The sequence below is a fragment of the Ciconia boyciana genome, chromosome 3, assembly GCF_034638445.1.
Source record: "Ciconia boyciana chromosome 3, ASM3463844v1, whole genome shotgun sequence".
NCBI classification, from domain to species: Eukaryota; Metazoa; Chordata; class Aves; order Ciconiiformes; family Ciconiidae; genus Ciconia; species Ciconia boyciana.
In genome coordinates this window covers 63,914,849-63,939,588 of record NC_132936.1, presented here as the reverse complement: position 1 = coordinate 63,939,588, position 24,740 = coordinate 63,914,849, and the positions used below count along the sequence as shown (strand labels likewise).

The following is a 24,740-nucleotide window of genomic DNA, read 5'->3' as shown; positions in this document are numbered from 1 at the left end:
TGATTTTACCAAGGAAACATTATAAACCTTAGCAGAATAAGAGAAAGATTAAAATGACACATGTATGTGCAGACTTATATACAAATACACGAGCCCATGCAAAATACTGATACATCCAAGGAAGATGTATTTTAGAACTCACACTAATGATTTCTCAAAACATGAAGTGCCTTTTAGTTAAAGTAGTTCATTTCCCATGTTTGGAGTTCAGCTGGACTTATTTCCAAGTCCTGTGTTACTTCTACCAGAACACCCTTTGGCACTCGTCCATGCACCAGAACAGCCAGTCAGCTTCCTGCTTCATCTCCTCCTCCCATGTCACCTGCTCTTTAGTAGAGTTCATTGTTTTTTCACCTTACCTCTGCCCATAAACTGGCAGAGGAAAGTCATAATATTAAATGCAATATTCCACTTACTACCAGAAAGAGGGTGAAGTCGTACTTGTTGTATTCTGATCATCCTTCTCTAAGTATCAGCTATTGTCGGCTATCAGAGAGGAGATGTGCTGGAAGGACCTTCAATCTGGCATGGCATAGTTGCTCTTAACACTCAGGCCTGTCCCTGACTTACTCATTTAATCTATTTTGCCTCTGCTGGTGACAAAGGGCATTAGAGGTCATCACAAACCAGTAGCTAAGACAGATAGACTGAAGAAGGTATCTCCAGGAAGGATGGCATGGAACTTCCCTTTACAAAGTCCTTTTATGCCCCAGCTCAGTAAATGGAAAATATCCTTTTCTTCATAACACAGTATCTTCAGTGCCCCTTTAAAACTGCTAGCAATAAATGCAGCTTGGCTAGGTTCCCAAGTGCTAAATGACATAAATCCTCCTTCATCATCTATCCTATTAACGATTTGATTTTTACCCATTAAAGAAGGAAAGGGTACAGCTTTGATCTGACATCTACTACAGAGTTTGAGTCAAGGGAGTCCTTGTGTTGCATGTAATTGTGTGTTTCTGGCCTACTTTGGTAATATTTATTAAAAGTGCTCATGATGGCACATCTACAGAATAAATTAACACTTAGTACAAATATTTCCTAAGAATCACCTATGATGCATCTGATTTTGAGCTGGAATCTGAACATTTTTCATTTTTACTAAAGAGCATCACTAAGTGGCCAGCAGATCAAGCAGAGTGATTTTTCTGCTCCGTTCTGAACTTGCAAGACCATGTCTGGAAAAATGTCTAGCTTTGGGTCCCCAAGCAGAAGGGAGATATTGACAAACTGGAGTTAGTCCCAGTGAGGGCCACCAAGACAGTTAAGGGGCTGAGCACGCAGGAGGAAAGTCTGAGTGACTCTTCACAGAGGTATGCAGAGAAAGGCCAAGATGCAACAGACAGAAATCACAGCAAGGGATATTCCTGTTAGATACAAGGAAAAAATCCTTCACTGTGAGAGTGGTCAGGCCCTGGGACAGGTGCCCAGAGAGGCTGTGCATTCTCCATCCTTGGAGATACTCAAAACTCCATTGGACACAGCCCTGAGCGACATGATCTAAGTTGGCTCATCCATGAGCAGGTTGGACCAAAAGACCCACAGAGGTCCCTTCCAACATGAATGATTGAATGTTTCTGTGATCTTCCCTGAGTCATTCACCTCATTCTCCTTCCACAACAAAGAAAAAAACAGTTCTGGTCTAGCAGGCTCTAAGAAGAAAAAATAGACCACAGTCTCAATTAAGAGTCTGTGCATAATGTAACACAATAGTTAAATTCTTAATCTCTTCCATCATCTATTTATACCTTACAGTGAACCACATACAGAAGATTATTAAAATAAATACACTGGGAGATATATTTATATATCTTGACTGGAAAAAATACTGTTGTATTTCTTGGAAGAATAAGATTTAAGCCCATAATGTCACGTTCCTGAATGGGAGCTCTAGACATTGCGAGGAAAGAATTCAAGATTCAAGGAAAGGGAAGAATAAGAAGAAAGTTAGTTCCCGAGTGTATTGGTTAGGACATTTACCTGGAGAAGGACATATCTAGGTTCCACTGTCTTCTCCGGGGTACACTTGTGTGTTTGACTGAATGATTGATATATATGAAGTATAGAGACATATTTTCATGGCCCAGAATCCACATCCCTGTACCACCAAGTGGAAGGTGATGAATCCCCCATGAAACAGGAGGAAATAAAATCTGTCTCTCTCACATCCTGGGAAAGTACTCAAATTATTCTGCTATCGCCTGGAAGAAGATACTACTACTTTTTTCTCAAACTAGGTGATGACTGCTTCAAGGTTGCAAAGCCAACATGCTTCTCTGCTTGTGCAGAACAGAGACAAACTTTAAGGCAGCAGCTAAGAAGAGATTTTCAAAACCAAAATTTGAGAATTTATTCCAGATACCATTTTAGATGGGGCTGTCCTGATTTGGATAAGGATCATATGCATTCTATAGTAGTTTCTCTTTCAGCTAAAACTCTTATTTGCCAATAAATGACAGGAAAATTAAGCAGCAATAATAATATCTAATGAATAAGGTTCCCATGGTGTTTTCACATGTTCCTACAGAACGGAGAGAGAGAGTTCTTGTTGACTAATCATTTCTATTCCCAGCATGGTGTTGATGTCAGTAAGGACACTGCAGGCAGTGGAGTGATCAATAAGGTCACATTATCTTAGTTCTTTCCCCGTAAGAAGAAAGGCAAACTATACTTTGGTAAATGTGCAAATGTACAAAAAGATGCTTCATAACCAGAATCCTCATGCAGCAAAACCTACACTGGCTTCAAAAGAAGTTCAAAAGAGTGTGCGAGAGTTCTGTACGAAAAAAATATAATTTCCTAGATTTTTCTGACGGAGTGGAAAAAATGTCCCAAAACCAAACCCCAGAAATGAAAAGGCAAAAATTAAATAAGTGAAGATGAATGTTTACATTCTTACACAAAAGTCTTCATATTTATAACATTTCAACATTTTACAACAAAATCAAGACTCATTTCTACAGTAATGTATTAAAGCATCTGTTCTCAATGAGTGTGTTTACTCTAATCTACCAAAAATGAAATATAAAAAAAAGCCCTGTTCTAAATCTTCTTTGAAAGTATCCAACAACTGAAGTAAATAACTTCAATTTTCATTTAGCATTAGCCATTACCAGTTGCCCCAGGCTTCTGCTTGGGCCAACACTGTACATGATTGCATAATTATCCATTAATCAGTACTGTAACTAATCACTGTACCTTGTAAGTTCTAGATATTTAAAGCCAACTTTATTTCATTATGCTAATCTCTAAATCAGAATGAGCAGCTGTCTCTTACTTGAATGCAAGGTATGCATCTATTTTAGAACCGCAGAAGTCAGTAGTGCATGGTTTTTTGAACAACTGTAGGCTTAATTGCTTGATTTGCTTTTTACCCACAGCAGGCTAAAGGAGCAACTGCATTTTCTTATCCTCCATTTGCTTTAGAAATGAGGTCAATGATGATAAAAGGAAAACTTATTAAAAATTCAGCCATGTAACATAAAAGAATGTGAGAAATTCTAGTACCAAAGAGTACCGAAAACATTACCCTCATGAAGAGTTCCTACTGCAGCTCATATTAGACAGAAATTTTATTGCAATGTTTGAAATTTTTTAGATTTTCCAATATTCAGCACATGCCTAATAAATATACTTCATAGCCTCCTTCCACTGGAACTATAAGCAGCATCAGCGATCCAATAAAGCAAGAGGAAAATGTTAAAACCAGAACATGGAAGGACCACTTCATCACAGATGTTCATACACGTGCTCATACACTGGTTCATGTCCAGCATGAAGCCTTCCATGCCATGGAGACCTGGCAGCAGCTGCGGTTAGAGGACAGGGAGTTAGTCACAGCACCACTGTTACAAATGGAGGTGGGCTTTCATATCCAGAACATTGTTTCCCACCTCTAGACTGATGTGAACAACCCCTCCTCCCTGTGAAAACACAGTTGTACCACTTAAGCAGGAGAAAAGAGGTGTGGGCACAGTCTGCATATAGACCTAATGCCATCTCCTGGAGAAGCTGCAAAGGGTGACTTCATTGTGGGTACCAAACTGAGAGAGACCAAGCTCTGCTGCATCCCAGTAACCAAACTGGAGCTAATATCCTACAAGTGATTCACCTCGCCTAACTCTGGACATATGAAAATGAGGTGCCTAAACATGAAGCTTTTACCCAGGCCTATTTCCTCTGCTAGAATTTTATCTGCCCTAGATTAAATGTCCTCATGTACTCATCAAATGTACTCAAATGTACTCATCTCCTGAGACCTCATCTCAGGATTCATCTGACTTATCCCAATATGAGATGAAGTGCCCTTGGAGATACCTATTTGTCTCACAGATACTCTGTGGTAACAAGTGCATTTTGAAAAATCTTAATATAGGGCAGGCACAATACAAGCTCAGAACAGAACTCCATGGGAAGGTTAAGGAGCTGAGCCTTACACAGATGTGGGATGGATGAACTTCTGAGCCCCTTCATACTCTCCTTATGGATTGACTTTTGTTACATATTCTTACCAGATAGAGCAGCCAGAAGATGGCTTCAACATTTCAAGCTTTTTTTTTTCCTGGCTTGTAATGTGTTATTGCTTGTTATGAGTAGCAGAAAGAGTAAAGTCTCTTTCAATTTTCATCTCATTTTCTTTACTTGGTCAATAAATAAAATTGTAACTGATATTAACTTTTGATCTGATGGGCCTTTATTACGAAAACAAGAAATCCTGTATGCGTGGAGAGTACTAGAGGCTTTGATCAGTTATTTGAATTAATAGCTAGCAGAGATGGCAGAAGAGTGAAGTGCCTTGCTGTATTTAATCTTAGGTTTTAGTTGGAGTAAATCTTAAGGACCGAGCAATAAAGGCCTGTTAGACAGCAAGTGAACACGGTGAGTGCTGAAGCTCTGCAGCATGCTCGACTGTATCTGAAGTGATCTCCAAGACGCTGCACCTCGCTGATGGAAATTTATTTTTACAGTGACACAGAAGGGCACAGGCATGTCATGTATTTGCAAAGTGGGTGTTTCACTCTCAGCAGAGGATCGCATGATCAGTGCAACACTTCACAGAAATAAGGAGTGTGTGGGCAGATTTGTAAGTTCAGATGCACAACCTACTTAACAAGAAAACAAGTTCATACGCTTAAAGAATCCACAAACAAGAAAAATCCTTACTGTTTCATAGATGTGAAGCCTTCAATATTTTTTCAACCTGTTCAAGCTATGTAAGATTCCTTTTCTTTGCCAACGCTATTCAATACTAAGGGAGTTTGTAATACATGGTGAATTTATACAGCATTTCTAGGAAACACAGATACACAAAGGAGAGACAATATGGGAAACACTGTCTGATTTTCACAAATAAGAATATGGAGGAATAACAAAGGAGCAAGGAAAAGTACACAGGACATGCAGTTATCAAAACATCACTTGTGAGTACTCTTCACGCTTTTTAAAAAATACTTTACATATGATTTGTGTCTGTTATGGATGTCCTGCAACTGTTGAAATTTCACTTGATTTCAAGTTACCTCTTAGCTTTTTTTCCCTAAATTTGCATTCTGAGACTACTGAATAACATTTACACTTTCATCAAAAACCAAGGGAATGTGTATCTCCCCATATCCATTCCATTCCGTACCACAAACACACGCATGCACACACAGACACACACTTTAAAAAACAGCCTGAGGAAAACAGCTGGCTAGGAAAAATTTCAACTCATGCAATTAAAATTCCAACGTTTTTAGTAAATTTAAGCAGCTTATATGAAGTATGAGGCCTTGTTTATACTTTTCTACACAGTATTACCCTTCCCTTGTACAAATTCACTATTATAATACATTAGTTTTTCTACTGTACTTTTCAGTGGGATGGTGCAGTTGTTAGGATGAGAATGAGGAAGATTTATGCAATGAGTTGATTTTGTGATTAAAGCACATTTCCCCCCTATTCAGAGCCTAATCCAAACCCCAGTTTGTTAGTCTTTTTAGAAATGCTCACAGTCTGTGGGTAAGGCAGACGCTACCCATGCTGCACGAGTGAAGCCAGTGTCCCTGGAAGAGACTGCTCTAAGAGTGCTGAGCCAGGCAGCTGGCAACTGATAACCTCTCCCATAGATGCTACACACAGCCTTAGTAGGCTACTTAGGTTATGAATATATGACAGATTACTGAGCTAGATCTTTAAGAACTTCCTATATAATAGAACCAGTACAGGAAAGTGAGCATGAAAAAGCAGGCTCTGTTCACCCAGGAAGGATACCACACTTGTCTGACTGTGGCTGTGAATTCCTAAACTAGCCCACCAAGATCTTCTTAGCTCTGCACTATACAATGAATGATTTCAAATACATTATTTTAACTTTTCTTTACTTTAGTCCCATTTACATTAAATAAGGGAAAATAAATTGGTGAGATTTTCAGGAATGGAGAAATCTAGCATGAAAAAAACCATAAAAGAAATCCATATTAACATTTGTGTTTGTTTGCAGAACACACAGAACGGAGCAGGTAAATGACTGTGAACTGGGTTATAACGATAATGAGAAAAAATGAAGAGCTGCCATTACCCAGCAGAGGAGCCCCGGGAACACAACTGCCTGACAAGCCCCTGTGCTGTGGTGGGTGTGCAGAAGGGGGCAGAGTTGGGCAGGCAAAGGGAGGCTCCTCACGTCTCCTGAGAACTTTCCTTCTGCAACTTCAGCTACTGCAATGCTATTTTTTGAGAGAGATTTGTGCTAATAACCGATTGCTCTATTCTTAGTTACCTAAACTTGTGAATTAGCAAGCACGGCTTGTATACATTGGAATAAAGCCCATGTAGTCTTGCTAGCATGATTGGGGCATAATGAAATGAACAAGAGTATCTGGTTTTAAATTCTTTACATAATACTTCAGAATATGTAGGTGGATACAGGAATGTTCCACTGTCCGTAATAGGAGAGCTCATTGACTTTTTATTTCAAAATTCACTAAAGGTTTGGTCATGTATCATTTTCAGTGCTAACAGATCCCTACCAGACTGTTGTAACTTCTTTCGGGCCTGCTCCTTCCACTAACGACCATCTCAGTCTGCAAAGAGCTTTATTTAACTAACAAACGAACTAGACAGGTTTCCTAACTAAACAAAAAAAAAGCACATATTTTGGCTGGTTTGCATGATAAAGTTTTCTGAAAGGCATGAGATTAAAATGTCAATATTCAAACAAGGTGGATATGGAAATCTTGTCTTTATACAAGTACAGAATAAAACACAAAAATTGTTTTCACCTGAATGTAGATCTGTACCTGGTTGACTAGTCAGGCCAGGGAGAGAGTCCTGTAACTGGTAGGTTGACGATGAAGTGCCGTCAGCCGTGTTGTTTGAGGTCATATATGCACCATATGTTGATGCTGAGTAATACTGTGCATATTGATTTTGGCCAAAAGCTGTGTATGATGGATAATCCTAAAACAGCAAATGCAGCAGAGTACTTAATTAAGTGGAGTAACGAGTGATTTTTCCATTAAGTATTTCTAAGTGTGCAATCATATGACTTTTGCAAGAGTTTTGAGGGTTTAGATTTTTTTTAATTTAAGGATATTTAACATTTTTAAATTTAAGGATATTTACTAAAAGACTACAGGGAGGTTGCTGAAGTATTTAAGTGCTAAAAGATGCAGCTAGGCTTCCACTGGGATTTTGATCGCTTTCCACAGAAAATAGCATTGAACCACAGTGAGTCTGATTCAACATAACAGATCTAAATTAAAATAACATACTATCATTTGAGTTACATAAATCCTTTGTAATTGACAAACAAAAATGTTAATATTCATACCTGTTGTGAACTACTGAAGTTTGTAGAATTTGAAACAGAATTGTTTGCATAAATAGTGGACGATGGTGTAAAACTAGAACCTAAAATTAAAAAATGCAATTAACTGTGAGAACTTGCTTGTGAATCAAAATAAAATTCTAAATACAATATTCCATGTTAAGATATAGATGAATCAGAAGAACAAACAACTTTTATTTTCTATTTAAACAATAAAACGTTGTAATGAAACTTTAAAAGAAATCAACTGCTACTTCCACACACACAGGCATACACTCCTCTTCACACCATGCAAGGAAGGTATTCGCAGTAAGTCATCACACCGATCGAGAAAGCATTTTTCAATTTATTCCAGTGTCTCACCTCTCCTCAAATATTGTTTTTCTCTTTTGCCTTCATTTCTAGGTTCTAACACTTTAGTGTATGTTCACTTATGAAACAAAAAACTTTCCAAAGAATATTTTAATGATCCATGTGGTTTTAATCGATCTGTAATGAGGCATGTCCTTGTTTTCAACATGTCAGATGATTCATATTGTAATTTGTAACATTTAAAAGATTAACCCTTGTATAAGAAGCTTAAAAATTACCCAAATAAAGCAGGTTATCAATGATCAAAGGGTAATAAGTGCATTAATAATTGAATAATAAATGAAAGAATAAATATGAATTAAGAAGAAATTCTAACAAATTATGTTAATCCAAAGAGAAACAAGTATCAAATGATGTCATACTCAGACACATGGGAACAAGGAAAAGTGATTTGTGTGTGCTAATAAATACAACAAATGCTTCCAGTCCTGCCATGTGATTTCACCCCATGAAAAAATAAAGGTGCAGATAGGGACTGCATTGCATGACCAGATCTAAATCAACAGATAACCAAAATGAATACATATAGGCATACCAGTACCGGAAAAAAATACTTAGCTTTAAATTTTAGAGGTAAAATTAGCTGTCATTGACAAGCGTACTTGCCAGAGTTCACAAAAATGAATGGGAAATACATCATAAATATGAGGGAAGAGGGGGCCGTCGGCAGCAGTGAGATGGGATGAGCCCTGACGGTGGTGGCTACTCACCTGGCATCTGATAAGAGTAGGGTGTTTGGCCTGGCTGCGGGGTGGAAAACCCTGGGCTGTAACTGAGGCACCCGCTCTGCAGTGGTGATTGGGTCTGCGAGAGCCCACTTTCCGTCTTGATGCCTGGCAACATTACACCCAAATCTGTATAAGAAATTAATTTTCAACTGATTCTTTAAAATATTTTCTTACAGTTGGGAAAATAAAAAAGAAAGCAAAAAACATTCACGTCGGCATTGCTCTTACGTCTATGTAAGGTGAAGTAATAAGAGGTCAAATACCGTAAGTGGGTAAGCTGTACGGCTGTCCTGTCTGTGAGTAGGCTGTATAGACCGCTGGTTGCTGCATTCCTGAATACTGGGTTTGTCCGGCATAGGCAGACATTGTTTGAGCTGCTGGTGTAGAAAGAATGTGTGGATAGGGCCTAAATATTAGGAAAAATAGCATTACTGTGGCAACAAATACTTTGTATGTTGATTCAAGCAATAAAGTAAAGAAAAAGGTTTAAAGATGTCCAAAGGCAGTTCATTATTCTGCCAGCTGTTCCTCTTCTGGGATTTATTCCATCACCCACTGAAATAAGATGAAAACCACTCTGGCTCACATTCCCCAGGGCACAGTGTGCTGTCCCATCACTACAATTTAATTCTCAAGCTACTGTGTCCAGCTCCAGGTGGACTGTGCCACCGCTATACAGCTTTATATGGATTTGTCCCCTTTGAGCCGAGATCAGCCTGCTTAAATCAGAAAAGCCCTCACGCTTTTTTAATCCAGTGGAGGGAAAATTGGACGAGAAGAATAAAGGAAATATAGAGGTGAACATTAAAGCTACTACATTATGTCCTCTGTGTACGGTCCTGCTTCAACAGACATCTAGCCTCTGGCTTCAATGGGAGATGGATTGTGCCCATTGAGAGCAGCATGAAAAATATTGACGGCAATACTTTGGTAACCAGATGGGCTTTAAACATTCGGAAAATATGGGCTAGGAAAATAGAATGGAAATAAAAATGGTCTTTTATTTATAAATACTGGGGGTTTATAGAGAGATTGAATAAAATCAAGTTTAAAATTTTTGCCCTCCAGAGTTGCAAAAACATACAGAGAAACATTTGTCTTGGATTGTTTTGTAAGTCAAATAAGACTTTATGGACCAAGGGTTGAATAAACACACTCTGCAGAATTACACTAACTGAAACCTGACCATTAAAAGCCATGACTAAATTTCAGATTCTAATTTTTTTTTATTTTTTCTTCCTAATTAGTTCAGTACAGTTGGCAGCAGTTACTATCAGAAAAGGATTACTCATTAATTTAGATGCCAATACATTATTACAGTAGATTAAAAATTCTATTAAACCTTGTAATGTATTTGGCCAAAAGTATCAGATACAGTTTGCCAAAACCTGTTTTAAGTGGAATAAGGTGGACTGTTCTTAGTTCAGGCATCTACTTTCTGTATCAATAAATATTGACTATCATGATATGAATGCAAATTTGTTAAAGAAACTTGAAAAAGCCTAAGCACCTACAGTTTCAATGTTTTCTGTGTATCAAAGTCACATAGGTAGTTGTGGCAAATACACGGAAACAAATGGATGGCATACTGGAATCAAGCACCCTTGTGCACAAGACTGATCGTAGGACAAGCAAACTAATAGCCTGCCAACTGCAGCAGTTTCATATAACATCTTCGGTGCTTTTTCCTAAAGTTCCCACTCCTGGATTCATGTGATTGCCCAAGAGTCTGTTTTCCTCAAAAAAAGGTGAAAGAAATTTTCTATTCCTAACAACAGCCATTGGCTTAAAAGTGAAAAAAATGAGATTAAAAGCTAATCCAATTTATTTGATTTTTAAATCTTATGATACCGGAGAAGGAGGAGGAAAGGGTGGTTCATGACTGTGGAATGTTTGGAAGCGTTTGGCAATGCTGGCACTGGGAGGGTCTGTGACAGGCTTACCCCCCAGTACACATCTTGCACATGCAATTGTGATTTCTAAATATAAATTGTCTTCTTCAAAATATGTCTGTATACATTGCCAGCACTGTTAAGATGCTGATGTCTGAGAACGTAAGAGTCCGATTTTTTCCTTCTGTGTGTGCAGATATTCAAAGGTATTTCTTGTGCAGTTAATGCCGTACTGCAGAGTAGGATCTTACTCCGCAGTCATGTGAGGAAAAAAAAGTTGGAGAGAGAACTATAATGGAATCAGTACTGAGGCTTAAGTATTTTCCTTTCTCTCTGTTTCTTTTGCTGATGAACACTTGTTTGCAACAAACCACAGAACTGCCTACAGCCAAGGTCAATTCCCTATAAAAGACTAGAAGAGGTGCAGACACTAACTTGGAGGGATATATCTGCGGAGAGTACTGGTGCGCTGATCTTGGGCTGTAGCCACTACTTGTTATTACTGCAAAACAGAAAACAAGAGTAGAGCAGTTAGAAACATCATGAGACCAATACAGCCAAACCATCTGAATACTAATGCAGCAACATTAGCATAGGCGCTTATTGAAATGGACAGCTTTGCAACAAAGTAGATGTCACCTGAACTGCAACATCTTAATATAAAAATTAAAAAACTCCCAAATCATTCATCATTGTACAGAAGTCTCTGGTTGGTATGGGTATGTCATGCTTTTTCAGCTTGACTGACATGTTTCTGAATGTATTGCAGAGGCAATTTCATACATAATCTGATCCACACACCATAGATCTTTCAAATTTGCAAGTTGTATTAAAATCAGTAGTTAAAAAGAATCTTGTGATTTAACATATGGCATTGCATGGGATTGAAATAACATACACATACTTTTAAAGTCTCACATTAACAAGTTTAATTTTAATACTGGGTAGGAAAAATACATTTTATATGGGCGTGGTTAATTTTCGTCAGCTTAGGTGATGGAATATACTGGATTGACTACTAGAAAACAAACACCATTCCTTATCAACAGGCCAACTAGAACATAGCCACTAACAACAATATTTTTATTTCAAAAGTAAGCATAAACAGTCCTGTCCAGTAGCCATCAAAATGTGTATGTCTATACTATCCACAGCTGCATTCTTCCAAGAAAGCTAACAGAACAATGGTCATATCCCATTAAAATTTCATTCAGAAGCGGTGCTCACGCTGGATTAATTCCAAGTGTTTGGAAGTTTCTCTTTCCTTTAGCCATCTGTCTTGACTAAGACAGATGTATTCCAAATATATGTACTCTAAAGTGTTGAACCAATCCCTTCAGAGCAAATCCATACCGGGCAAACATACAGAGTGTCTTTATTAGGCCATCTGCTGTTCATTCACTTTTCAAAAGATTAAAGTAGTACACAATGAAGCACTGGAATTTCTTTAGTATAATCAATCATAGTTGTACTTCAAAGTGTACCCTCTTCCTGAGTTGTTCGTAATGGTAGTAGAAATGAACTTTCAGAATTATATAAGTGACAAATAGGTTTAGGTTCCTAACTATTTTATGAAACATGATGTATTTCTACATCCAGGCTTAATTAACGTCTTTGAGATCTACTGCTTTGAACATATGCAGAACTTAGTATTTTTAAAGCTATTTTAAATGCATTTAGAACATGTAGGATTTAAAAGGAAAATACAGTAGGAGAAAAACAATTAGCTTCTTTTTAAAATGTGCAGTGGAGTATGGCTTGAAAATTAAGAACAACTAGATAATAATTTTTGGAACATGTGCCACCAGATTTCATAAAAGAGTTGCTGATTGAAAAGATATTGAGGGTTTGCCTGTGATGGAAGTCTGCTGAATTTAATTTTGCATGGATATTCTATTTTTTTTGAGAATGCCTTTCCGTGGTTTAAGCTCAGTCCACAGAGTGATCCACTAGGTGTGCATGCACCTATTCCCAGAGTTAGACCAACTGACAGCTATAGACTGATCCATAGTCCATAGATCAGTCTATGGACTGATCAACACAATCAGTCCACAGAACTCTAAAGGATGCTCCAGTTATTTAAGACTTGAAGAGTAATTAGTCTTCCCTGTTGTATCCCTATGACCTTTCTAACGACAAGCAATAGCTAACAGAGTGACCTTGGTGATTCTCAGGGCAAGGAACTTTTGTGATCCATTATCGGCTTATCGGACCTTTTTTGCCTGTACTGCTCCACTTTTTGTCTGATCATTTGCTGGATGACAGCTCACTTGATTAATCAGTTTAGTTAAAGTACATTTACCATTCCACCACACCTGATGTAAACTACAAAAAATGAATGACTGTTCATTTAAATCACTTGAACTATCAAAACCTAATGTTTTTCAGCAAAAACTGTCCTGCCTGCTTTTTTATTCTTTCTGCATATACCTTATTTTATAAATTCAGACAAGAAAATAAAATACTTTTGGAATGTGTCTGGTTTTAAATTTCCTTTTTTTTTTTCAATTTCCCTGATGATACTCCTGGTTTCAGGGAAGAGAGGGAAAAGGCGGCAAGTGCCCCCAAAGTAAATTGTGTACCTTTCAAACTAAAAAGTCTGTTCCTTTCACTCTTTCTCTGGTAGCTTGTCCCACTGATTTGTGCACTACATTTTAAACTGTGAGATGTTTGAGAAACACAGGGTGTAAGACCGACCATAAGAGAACATTATAACTGAGCAGAGCCTGTGGACTATGCCTGCATCTCATAGATCAGACTGGTAATTCTCAGGGTTATCAAAACAACTGTCACCGCTGGATAGCCTCCTAACCCTACTTCTGAGGGCTGTTGGCAATGGAGGAGATGTGGAGGTAGGCTGTTACGGTTTTTATAACTGTGCCACGTTATATAGCCATTTATATGAATAGGGCTAAACACTGTTTTACGTTGCTTATATTAAACACAAAATCAAAACTGTTTTTTCTCTGAAAAACGCAAATATTTCTAAGACTTCACTACTTGAATTTACTAGAAGAATGCTCTTCAGGGCAGGTATAAGACCCTTGATTTCTCAAGTCCCACTACAGCGCTGAGGGTGTATTCCAGTCCCCACTAACACTGATTCACAGAGGGGACAAGAAGCTGACAGCCAGCTCTTACTAGTTACCCTGTTAGCTCAACTGGCCAAGGTGGCTGTGGAGAATTTAAATGACTATAAACTGTTCTGATAGCATGTGTTGGGTTCAGTATATTAACACAGGCTGGAATTTTGTATTTTTTCGTTACGCATCTGGAAAATTCTGTGCAAAGAGGTTAGGTTAAAAGGATCTCATTTAAATAAAAAATCACAATGTCTACACACAAGGGGACCAAACATAGGCTATACAGCAGTGGCGCTTCCTAACTTCGCCTTTACAGCCTTCAGAAATTTTATTCTCTATCCTTTTTGTGTGTAATAAATACTAAGTAAAAAGGATGATGAGAACATCAAATGCCTCTCTCGCCGCTCCATTGAAATGATAAACAGTTCTCAAATTAATCCAGTATTGTAAGCAATATAAACACAAGAATGCATGCACTCACAGGACAGCAGCTGCAGCAAATTCAGAGTATGAAAATGCTCAGTTCAAGGCTGTTCAGCTCTCCACATCCTGTGAATACCCACCCCAATGGGAGTCTGCTGCAGGACCAGAAAGCTCCAAATTGAGTGCACCGATATTAATTACCAACTGTCATTCTTTGAAGAAAAAGGAGGAGGAAGAGGGGTGCGCAACGTGACTCTCCACCTTGCTAAGAGGCACGGTTTCTCCCAGGGGCAGCTCTGCAGGATGGAGGAACCGGAGCCCTGAGCGTGAGCTGCAACACGTGAGCTGCAGCCCTGAGCAGGAGCTTGCCCAATGGCCTGGGCAAGGCCACTGTGGCAACCGCCACTCTAAATTCAAGAGATCTATGTGCTTTGGTTTTCAACTTTTCAATCAAAAATCGGGCTTCATCACAGTTACCTGTGAAGCCTAATCTGTCTCTCCTGCCCTATACCTCGCGCAGTCTGTTTGACCATCACTTTCTGTGTTACAGCTGGTCAGTAGGGACAGAGCTGGCTACTTTACACCCCACAGGGCTCGTTCAGCCTTCTGTTCGGCTCCAGGACACGTCAAGGTTTTGATTGCCCTTGGAGCATGGAAATCAATTTTAATGGGTAGAATATTTGAAGGAGAGGATTTCTGCATGGCAGACTCTCAAATGGGTCTCAGCACAAGGATTTCTCTTTTCAACCATGTCTCATTTCATAAAATACTTAATAACATACCTAAATCCTTCCCTACTCAACAAAGGATGCTCGAGTCCTTCTGACCTACGCTTGTATAAGACAAGAGTAGGTGATATCCCTGCTAGTGGCCTATATGCCTAGGCATCCTCACGAAATGAGCCCACAGGTGCTCTGAAAGCTGCAGGAAAGTACTAGCATTATCACCTTGTCACAGTTGGGAATAACACACGTATGTCACTGGTTATTAGGAAAAAAACAAACTGTTCAGTGTTGGGCTTTGTTATGCATTATTTTCAATTGCAGCTGGTTTGTCTGAAATGACATCTTTCTACTAGTCAGTATTTATTGTCTTTGGCAACCCATTAAACTTCCCAAATAACCAGTTAGGTTAAAAAGAAAGAGACATACTTTTTCAGGGAGTTTTTATTGTTCTTTAGCACTTCTTCCCCAAAACTGAGCCAACCAAATTGTCCAATTTGCAAGTACCAGTAAAAGGCAAGCGTGAAAGTAATGGATTTACTCTTTATGAAAGGCTCAGTGCCTTACCAAGGCAGCTCTGCGTCTCGCTCTGGCGATGAAGACTGCACATCGCCCAGACAGGCAGACTATTGATTTCCCACTGTGAATGACCATACTCATTTAATACTTGAGTTTGTGGCCTAAACTGAGAATCAGGTTCATATTTCTTTTGAGTATGCAGGTGGCTAACAGACAAAAATTATTGTGTAAGGGTCAAATTCCTGCCTTTTTTTGGAGGCACCGATTGTTTCCAAATCTCCAAAGTGTAGAGATCTCAACACTTCTTTTGAAGTCAATGGAAGCTAACGGGTGAGTGGCACCTAGGGAAATCAAGCTGTTACTTAGCTATCTATGCCTGAACTGGAGGCTGCAATTTTTGGCACCCCTCCATGAAAATGTTGTCTTAGCCATGTTTTACACATGGAATCCAACTCAGATGTCTTAAATACATGGCAGAACCTGATAAAATTTCACCAACAATGACACAGCCATATAGATGGTTGGACATTGTATAATCTGTAATCATTACTAATACAATTTTAGGATAGAGTAACAACAGAGTGAAAAAGAAACGCTATTTTTTAGCCAAGACTATTAATTTTTTTATGGAACTTGTAAGACTTTATGTTGATGGGGTTCCTTTCAGTATAATCATAATGAGGACAATGTTTTCATTTTTTCTAATCAGAAATAGTAGACGCTTGCTTTACATCTCACAAAAGACCTTTTCTTCAGGCACTGAATTTGTTATAAATACTTCAGAGTATATCTGCATTTACTGATGCCTAAAAAACAATTCCAGAAACATAAACTCAATTTTTAAAATATTTCCATTACACAGAAACATTGTGATTTCCAAAATACTTTAAATAGGGCTTGACTACCTAAGTCTACCAAAGTAACAGCAGTATCAGTCTGGAGTGGTGATTCCTGGCTTCAGTGACATTTCAGTCAGGCCATCACTGAAGTGGTATTTTCAGATGCAAAATTTATTCTCCCCCCTCTCCTTGTTAATATTATTATCAGCAGGATTCAGCTTAATGATTAGAAGGCAGATTATATGTACATTTCCATAGGTCATCACCTTTTAATAATTTATAGGAATCTACTTAAAAATTGCTGTTTGTTTGAATTTTTTAGGAAGAAGTAACTGAAGCTTATGATTATTTAAAGTAAAATATAGACTCTATTTTCATGGAAAGAAAGTAGCTTATGGCAATCTGGTCAGTGTTTAAACTAACACACTGCTGATAGGAATAAAAATATTAGCACTGAAATATAGCCCTTAAGATTTTAAATTTTACAAATCAGAATGGCTGTTACAAATACAACCCATTTTTTTTCTTCCTAAGATTGTACCAGACTAACTCTGAGAAAAATCTACAGTACAATAATAACATTATTACTATAAGATTTTTGCATACAGTAATCGCCTTAGGCATCATTAAAGCTTCCTTAAGATCATAGCTCATGAAAACTCTAGATTTTCATTTACAAAAATGAAAATGCTGTCATTATTATTATTATTATTATTATTATTATTATTATTATTATTATTTGGTATTAAAATGTTACTTTATTGTAGTTGTTTAAAGATTGCTTCCATGCAGTGAAATGTTCATTAGTGAAGGTTATTAAATGCTATATTAATGTGCATCTAACAATACGTGATCTTATTATGGCTTTACCTGACCCAGTAAAAGTGTCAAGCGATCCATCTCCAGTTGTTGTTGTTGTTTCACTGCTGTTCATGGGCTCTGTTTTGACTGCAAGAAGAGACACTACATAGAAGAATAAGTAGACATGAGATTTGACTTCTGGGAGTCTTCACGCCAGCCTCGCCAGCGGTAGTCCAGCTAGAACAAGCATGCGGTGCAATAGCTTCGACCTGCCCTCTACCACCGTATTGAGACACTCTGCACTTGCTCCATCTGGAATGGCCATGCATCTACATAGCTTTTTATCTGTGCATTTGTCTATCTACAGGTTTTAGCAACTGGAATATCTTCTGGGGAGATTTCAACATAAATCAAATTGATTCTAACAATTCCCTAAGAGTAACAGAGAGGAAGGAAACATTAGCTGTCAAGGGATGTAGCACATAACAAAGAGTTTTGCCTGACAGGTGAAACAATAATAATAATAATATGGTTTCATGCTCGTATAGAAGCAAATTACTTTCACAGTGCCAGCATTCTGCCTTTCCCCTTCCCCTTTTACAGAGTCTGTGGGGGGCTTTTTGAGCTAGGTCACCAACAAGCAATTTGCCATAAATGAAGAGAGAAATTTAAAAGACAAAAAGCAAAAGAACTGGAGTAGGACACAAATGACAGCCACACCAAATCAGCTTCTAACTCAGAGGTTACCAAACATTTGGGTCCACTCTGAACTCAAATTATTTCTTACGGATTATGATGCACTCCTACCATCCGAGCTATAACTGAAAGCACCACAGAGGCAATCTAGATTTTATAGTTTAGTATGTTACCTGAACAGACCATCTGGCATGGACTTTCGTAATGGAGTTTGGGAACCACCCTTCTAATTGATGTGCTAAGGCACAGTGGTACAGAATGCACCGCAGCTTTTATTAGATGTTTGACTGGCAAACGTGGGAACCATCAAAATATTATCACAATTGCTTTGCGAAGGTCAGTTAGGGGTCTGTGTGAGCATTTATCACACATCTATCAGCAACTTGCTTATAGATACCACAGGACCGGTCGCTGCCTGGGGGCGCAGAGCAAAATGGCAATGAGGACCTGCATGGGCCACTGCCGTGGTCATACGCCAGGTATGGAAATTCCAAGGACGCAGTCTGGGATTTGTGGAGAAGCCTTTGCTGTGACAGCCGGGCTGGCAGAACCCCCCCAGCAGGTCTAACATATGCCAAGCAAAGGCATTTTCTGCCAGCTAGTTACCTGACACCTCTGAGGGACATCAGCTAAGCTGACCAAAGCTCTCCTCTGTCAACATCACTGCATCCACGTTTGACTTCACTGGCAATAGTAAGGGGAGGGGGGCAGTTTCGTGTTCGGAGCTGGCAATGTATTTACAAACTATGGCTCAGATTCAAGTCACCTAACTTAAGCATGTAAATTAGGTGCATACTAATCTCCCTTCATGTCCAGTTGAGAAAGAGAAGTACTTCCAGAGGGAGATTCAGTCCAAATACAGCCTGAGCTACCCTCGAGTTCGCCATCCCCCTTACCGTCTGTAGATGAAAAGGTAGTGGATGAGCTAAATAAAGGGTTTGGTTTTCTCACGGGAAAACACCACCTATAGACCCATTCTGCTATTCCTCCCTGTGCCTGTGAGCACAACGAGGAGCTCACGGGGAACTGCACAGCTATCAATACAGCCGCCTGTGACGGGCCCTGCGTGAGTCACCTCTCCTACGATATCACACCCGACTTCCAGTCACACCGCTCAAGGGATCTCGCTCCAGTAAGTCACATGGGATGCTGCAGATGTCTACAATTGCACAAGTGACCTATGCTGAATTCAAAGGGACACCCGTCAAGTAGGGAACATTTGAGAAATCGGGATGTATTGGTCTCTGTGACAGGGAGAGTGCCCTGCCGTGTCGCCGGTGCCCCAGTGCTACGGAAACCAAGCAGCACTTTCTTACACAAGCTATACAGTTGTATCTTTACATTTACTGTGCGAGATTAAAAAATATTTGAATGTGTGTCTTTTAAATGTAGACTCCTTTCATTATTGTTTGTCTTTAATAAAACTGCCACACCCATACATTCTCCCTGCAAGCAGCAGGATATTAATTCAATATGAAATCATCAGTGAAGAATTTTAGCCACATTTTTTCAAGCTGCTGTGCACTCCTTGTCATTTTTCAGGCTATTATCTTCTGATTTAAAAAAAAAAGCTGTGACAAAAATTACACAAAATGAACAAATTCATTCATAAGAGTAATCAATCATTCCCATTTCTCTATTTAGATGAGAAAGATGTGATTTTATTTTCATCAGCTCAATAGAATATACATCAAGAAAAAGCTTAAGGGTCATTTGTCACAAAACAATTGCCTCCACTGAACCTCAGGCCTCTCAGTCATGTGGAACACATATTGTTGCCTGAGGCATGAAAAGTAACTAAATTAATTTGTTTTCTGATTACTATATACAGATGTCTGCATGTACTTCAGTAGGAGAATGAAAAAATCATACTAAGATGGAAAGATTTGTATTTTCCCCTCTGAAGATCTTTGGTCATATTTTACTTTATAAGATGCATGTCTCTCTTCTCTGCAGGGTATGGACATTTACCTACATGAAAAAAACTACTTTTTAGCACCGTTATCTGTTTCTATTCAAGAAGGTATTCCACTATTGCCCATACTGAGCTACAAACCTATGCTCAGTATTGCATCCAGAAAGTTATGTGCCTAACTGTTTTATTTAACAAAAACTTCAGTAATGAACTGAAATGTTTACTTTAGAGTTGTATCTAGTTCTGGATAATGCCAGCTGCAGTGCACTTCAATCAGCACCAATAGTCACCATCTTTTTCTCTCCCTGTCAAGCAGAAAAGGATCTAAAACAAAAGAAACTCTCTCATGTACTTAACTTGAGGAAAATCATCATATTGGCACTGTGCTTTGTTGAAAAATACACATATAAAGTATTTTTATATGTGCTTGATTTTAAACAGTTCTACTTTGTCACATTCAGATTTTATCACAGTAAGGAATTCATCAAGGTCTTTCCTCAGTGTAGCTAGACAGCTAGACATTTGGACTATTACCTTTCTTTCTTTATGTTGCATTTCATTAAACCAAGAGGGGAAAAAGCACAAAGCTAACTAAAAAAAAAAAAAAAGAAATTCTAACATCAGATCAAAAACCCAGGAACATTTAAAGCTGAAATCGAAATAAAAGCTGACACCAATTAAAAGCACAGAATCATCCCTATGTTTCCCGCATGTGAGATAAAGTGTGGTTCTGATACTACTATGGCAACCGCTCTAGACATAATGCAAAGACTAAGTTTGAACAAGCATTTTGGATGAATACTTTAATGACTATACAGTCAATATTCTATTTTTTAAAGTTTGGATTAGTTTTAATTTCTTTTACATATTGAAGGAGTAATAATCAAATAATAAAAGCATAAAATAAAACGAAAAGCAATCTCAAGCTGGAAATACATTTGAGTGTTGCTAACAGCCAAAGACTGCACATGCTAGCAGAGTAGAGCTACCACGATAGTCAGGGGCTGAGGTATACCATGTACAAGGACAGAGAGAAGAAGCTGGGCTTGTTCTGTCCTAGGAAGAGAAGGCTGAGGGGAGAGCTAATTGCTGCCTGCAGCTATCTAATGGGAAGGTGCAAAGATGACAAAGAACAAAGGTACACTCTTCTCTAATGGTGCCCTGTGAAATGACAGGAGGCAACAGACACAAGGTGCAGCAAGGGAAAAATCCGATTAGATGTAAGAGAAAAATTCTTCGCCGTGAGAATAGTCAGGCCCTGGGACAGGAGCCCAGAGAGGCTGTGGCACCTCCACCTTGGAGATATTCAACACTCGACTAGACGATTCCTTGAGCAACATGATCTAACAGCAAAGTTGGCCCTGCTCTGAGCAGGGGTTGGCCCAGCTGACCTCCAGGGATCCCTTCCAAACTTAATTATTCTAAGACAAACTCAGAATACAGCTCCCAACAGGCAACAGCTTCTACAACGTAAGTTCTTCACCTGATGAAAGGACTTAGCAGACCAACGTGACTACTACTCTGCCAACCTCTTTTTTTTCCTAAAGAACCTGAGAAAATGAACACAGAGTTTTAAGGGCAACAGATACTACTACTACGCATGAAGCAGGACAAGCAAGTGCAATAGCTATTAGAGCAAACAAGTCTGACTAAAAGCTCATGTAAAACAATAAACCACGCAGCTTGTCACAGGAACGATTTTCCTCTTTCTTTTAGCAAGCCTTAAGGGTTTTCCTAGGAATATACACAACTAGAAGCACAGATCTAAACGTTCTACTGCCTATGGAAAATCAGATTCAATGCAAGTAATGCAAGGACTTTCACAGTACATTTCCTCACTACTGATAATTAGTACTTAAATTACTACCTTCCACATTTATCTGAACATGCTGAACAGTTAACTGAGGTGACAGACTTAAGTTAGCTCAGTCTTTCCTTAAACTTAGGTTCTTGTAACTGAGCAGGAGCATTCACATGGAATCAGGTATTCTAGTGCAAACGATCTTTTGTGCTCAAGTCTGAACTTTTCTGGGGGTAAATTCTCTCTGGATATGTTGCTTACAAATGGCAAGCTAACTCTGAGGATTTTTTTAAAAGGAAACTTTTTGAGATCTTTCTTCTTTAGTCCAAACCTGCACAGCTTAAGCACCCGTGTAATGGCTTGTAGAGAGTCATGGTGATGCATGTTTACACCTACGATTAATCCCGTATGTACTGCAACAGTCACATATATAATTATTATTTATCATTATAACTCATAACAATTAATAATACATGAGAAGAAACTCATAAATGAAAACAACGGCTTGGAAAATTTGGCCAAATGTTTGTAATGTGGAAAGTTACATGCAGTAGCACACTAGACATAAGCTTTAATTAATACTGAAAGTAGTAGTAGGAGTAGTAACAATAATGTCAACCTTGATTTGTGCTCAGGTAATCATGCAATGTTGTACCTAAAAATAAAAGAAAAACAAATGGGCATTCTGTGGAAAATCCATTGGTCTGACTTTCAGCAATGCTGACTACTGGCAGTTCCCAGCAATGTTGATCACCATGGGGCTCTCCCAGTCTCTCAGAGCATGTCAACAGTTGAGCTAATTTTAAGGGGGTTAAACTCTCCTTGCTCATCAAATGGCTTTCAAAGTATGGGAAGATAACTATTTATTGCAACTTCCTACCAGCTTTCTGGCTGTAGGAAAGGCCTCTGAGAAGGGATGGGGGAAAAAGAGGGGGGGAAACCCCATGAAAATGTTCAAACCGCATAACAAAAGAACAGAGCAAACCAAGAGAGATGTTACACAGCAGTTACGGAGACACACCACCACACACATGCACTGTACCAGGGTCTCTCATACTTGTTGCAGAAGAGGGAGTACTGCAACTCAGCAACCAGTCTGCAGTATTTAACACAGTCATGTTGTCTCCTGAGAACAGGAATGGTATAACGGTTCATTGTCCCAATGTCTGTTCATAGTACGTGAATAATCTTCAAGGCAAGTAAGTGTTTTTGCACTTTGAGCCAAGTCTTTAAACTGCACTGTATTGTTTTTATGAGTATTATTTTAACTGGCTTATTTATGCAAGTATAATATAGAGGCATCTAGTTATTAGTGTTCTTTAATGGTATGCTTGAAGTTTTCCCTTCTCTTTATGCCAGAATAAGGGTTCTATTTAAAAATATAAATAGGTTGAACCTTAATAGTTGAGCCCTTCTCTGCAGAGCTCTGTTACCCTCACATGCACATACACTTTTTATTGACATTGACAGATTTTTTTTTTAAATAGGGATAAGTGAATAAAATGCTTTACATTGTGGCCAGAAAGAACAAACTAAAAAAATTTTCTTGGTGCCAACTGTTAAAATAGACAGCAACATATAAACTCCAAAAAAGAGGGCTGAAACTCTAGCTTGACTCGTAGCCATGATGTCACTCTCATGGACACTAATGGGAACAGGACTCCATCTCAAAATGGGGGACCCTGCCTCCTACAGCTCCAATTCAGCCATGGCAGAATCTATTATCTGAAAGCATTGGAACATCTGTGTTGTACCTGCATGGTAGTGCTGTCCCTACAGTAATAGATACAGCAGTAATAACCAGTTACTTCTGAGGAAAATCTAAAAATCTCATTATGACAAACTTTCATTACCTGCCAAGAAATGGAATTAGCATGTTCATCATGTATAAAATAACCTAAGCCTAATTTTGATGCACTTCTTTTGACAGAGATTTTAAATTAACCTAAATGTGTGTAGCTCAGGGTATAAGAGTAAATTATAACTGAGCAATGAAGTATGACGCAGAAAATGCAATCGATTGCAAGTTACCAACAGGTATAACCAAACCTTTAACACTTTGTTCAAATCAACCATTCCAAGATTTTCCTTGTTTCATCTTTGCACCATTCTGCCTCTTACTTCAGTTGGTGCAAATCAAAAAAGTGCTGTTGGAATTAGTAGATCTACACTGGTATGACTGCCATTTTTTCATAATTCTTGCTGGGTTTATAAATGGGTTTATGTTCATCCTTGAAATTATGTTAAAAAATGCGTATGACTAAAAACTAGCCAAAACTTTCTATGTGCCAGCAGTGTCTTACACTTACCTCCTGTTCCATTTGTTGTAACTGATGTGCTACTGAGATTAGGTTTATCCAGTTTGGAACTACCCGGCGCATCACTACTTCCAACAAGGTTATGAGGACTGGCTAGATCTTGCATTTCCATAGACCTATTAAAGAAGAAGGTGACAGTATTAAAATGCATTGTGATACTGTCTATAATAATCTGCTTTTTCTATAACAACTTTTTTTACATGGAGAGTTTGTAATGCAGCCAAATTATCAAATCAATACAGGTTCCTTTAAGGTCTTCTTTGCTTTTTACCAAACCTAAGAAAGTAGCTAATAATTTGATGTGTACAGCAACAAGGCCAGTATTTTTAACTTTTTCCTTAGGTATTACGAAGTAAATGACACAGGCTTATGAAACTGCTCAAAGAGCTTGTAAAAGATGTGCATGAGGGAGTGCATATATATGGATGGACAGATGGAGAGACAAATGGATAAATGCACATATATAGGTATTTCTTAGAAGAAAACAGAGAAAATAAGTGAAAAGTCAGTCATTACACAAAAAGTCAGAATAGGAACTTCTGCCTCCCATTATCTGTATTCCAACCACCAGCGGTCACTGCATCCACACTAAATGACAGCAATAGACCATACGGGTGAACGAACAGAACTTTCACGTGCATCTGGAAGATTCTTCACTCTTAGAAAGGCATATATTCTTACTAGCTCACTTGATTTTTTTTTTCTTCGGAGTAATTTCTAGGAAACTTGTAAAATTTCAAGTGGATTTAGACCGCAATGGATTTCAGCGTCACAGTTATACTGGGGGACTGTGGATGGCTTTCATTCAGTGACAACAGATCTGC

General features: G+C 38.5%; 1 protein-coding gene across 4 annotated transcripts in view; it reads right to left on the bottom strand.

Annotated features, from left to right (window-relative positions):
- The window catches only part of EYA4 (EYA transcriptional coactivator and phosphatase 4), a 50,152-nt gene extending 26,124 nt beyond the window's left edge, over nucleotides 1-24,028 (bottom strand). The window contains exons 1-8 of one of the 4 annotated variants that reach the window (XM_072857913.1): nucleotides 23,908-24,028; nucleotides 22,656-22,724; nucleotides 17,256-17,348; nucleotides 11,235-11,301; nucleotides 9,171-9,313; nucleotides 8,890-9,033; nucleotides 7,811-7,890; nucleotides 7,260-7,437 (exon numbers count right to left, since the gene is read on the bottom strand). In XM_072857913.1, coding sequence (XP_072714014.1) covers nucleotides 7,260-7,437; nucleotides 7,811-7,890; nucleotides 8,890-9,033; nucleotides 9,171-9,313; nucleotides 11,235-11,301; nucleotides 17,256-17,348; nucleotides 22,656-22,724; nucleotides 23,908-24,028 — 895 coding nt within the window. Of the gene's footprint in view, nucleotides 1-7,259; nucleotides 7,438-7,810; nucleotides 7,891-8,889; nucleotides 9,034-9,170; nucleotides 9,317-11,234; nucleotides 11,302-17,255; nucleotides 17,349-22,655; nucleotides 22,725-23,907 lie in introns of those variants that run through there. The other 3 variants (XM_072857914.1, XM_072857917.1, XM_072857918.1) reach the window with 3 other exon arrangements.
- Nucleotides 24,029-24,740: the final 712 nt, after the last annotated feature.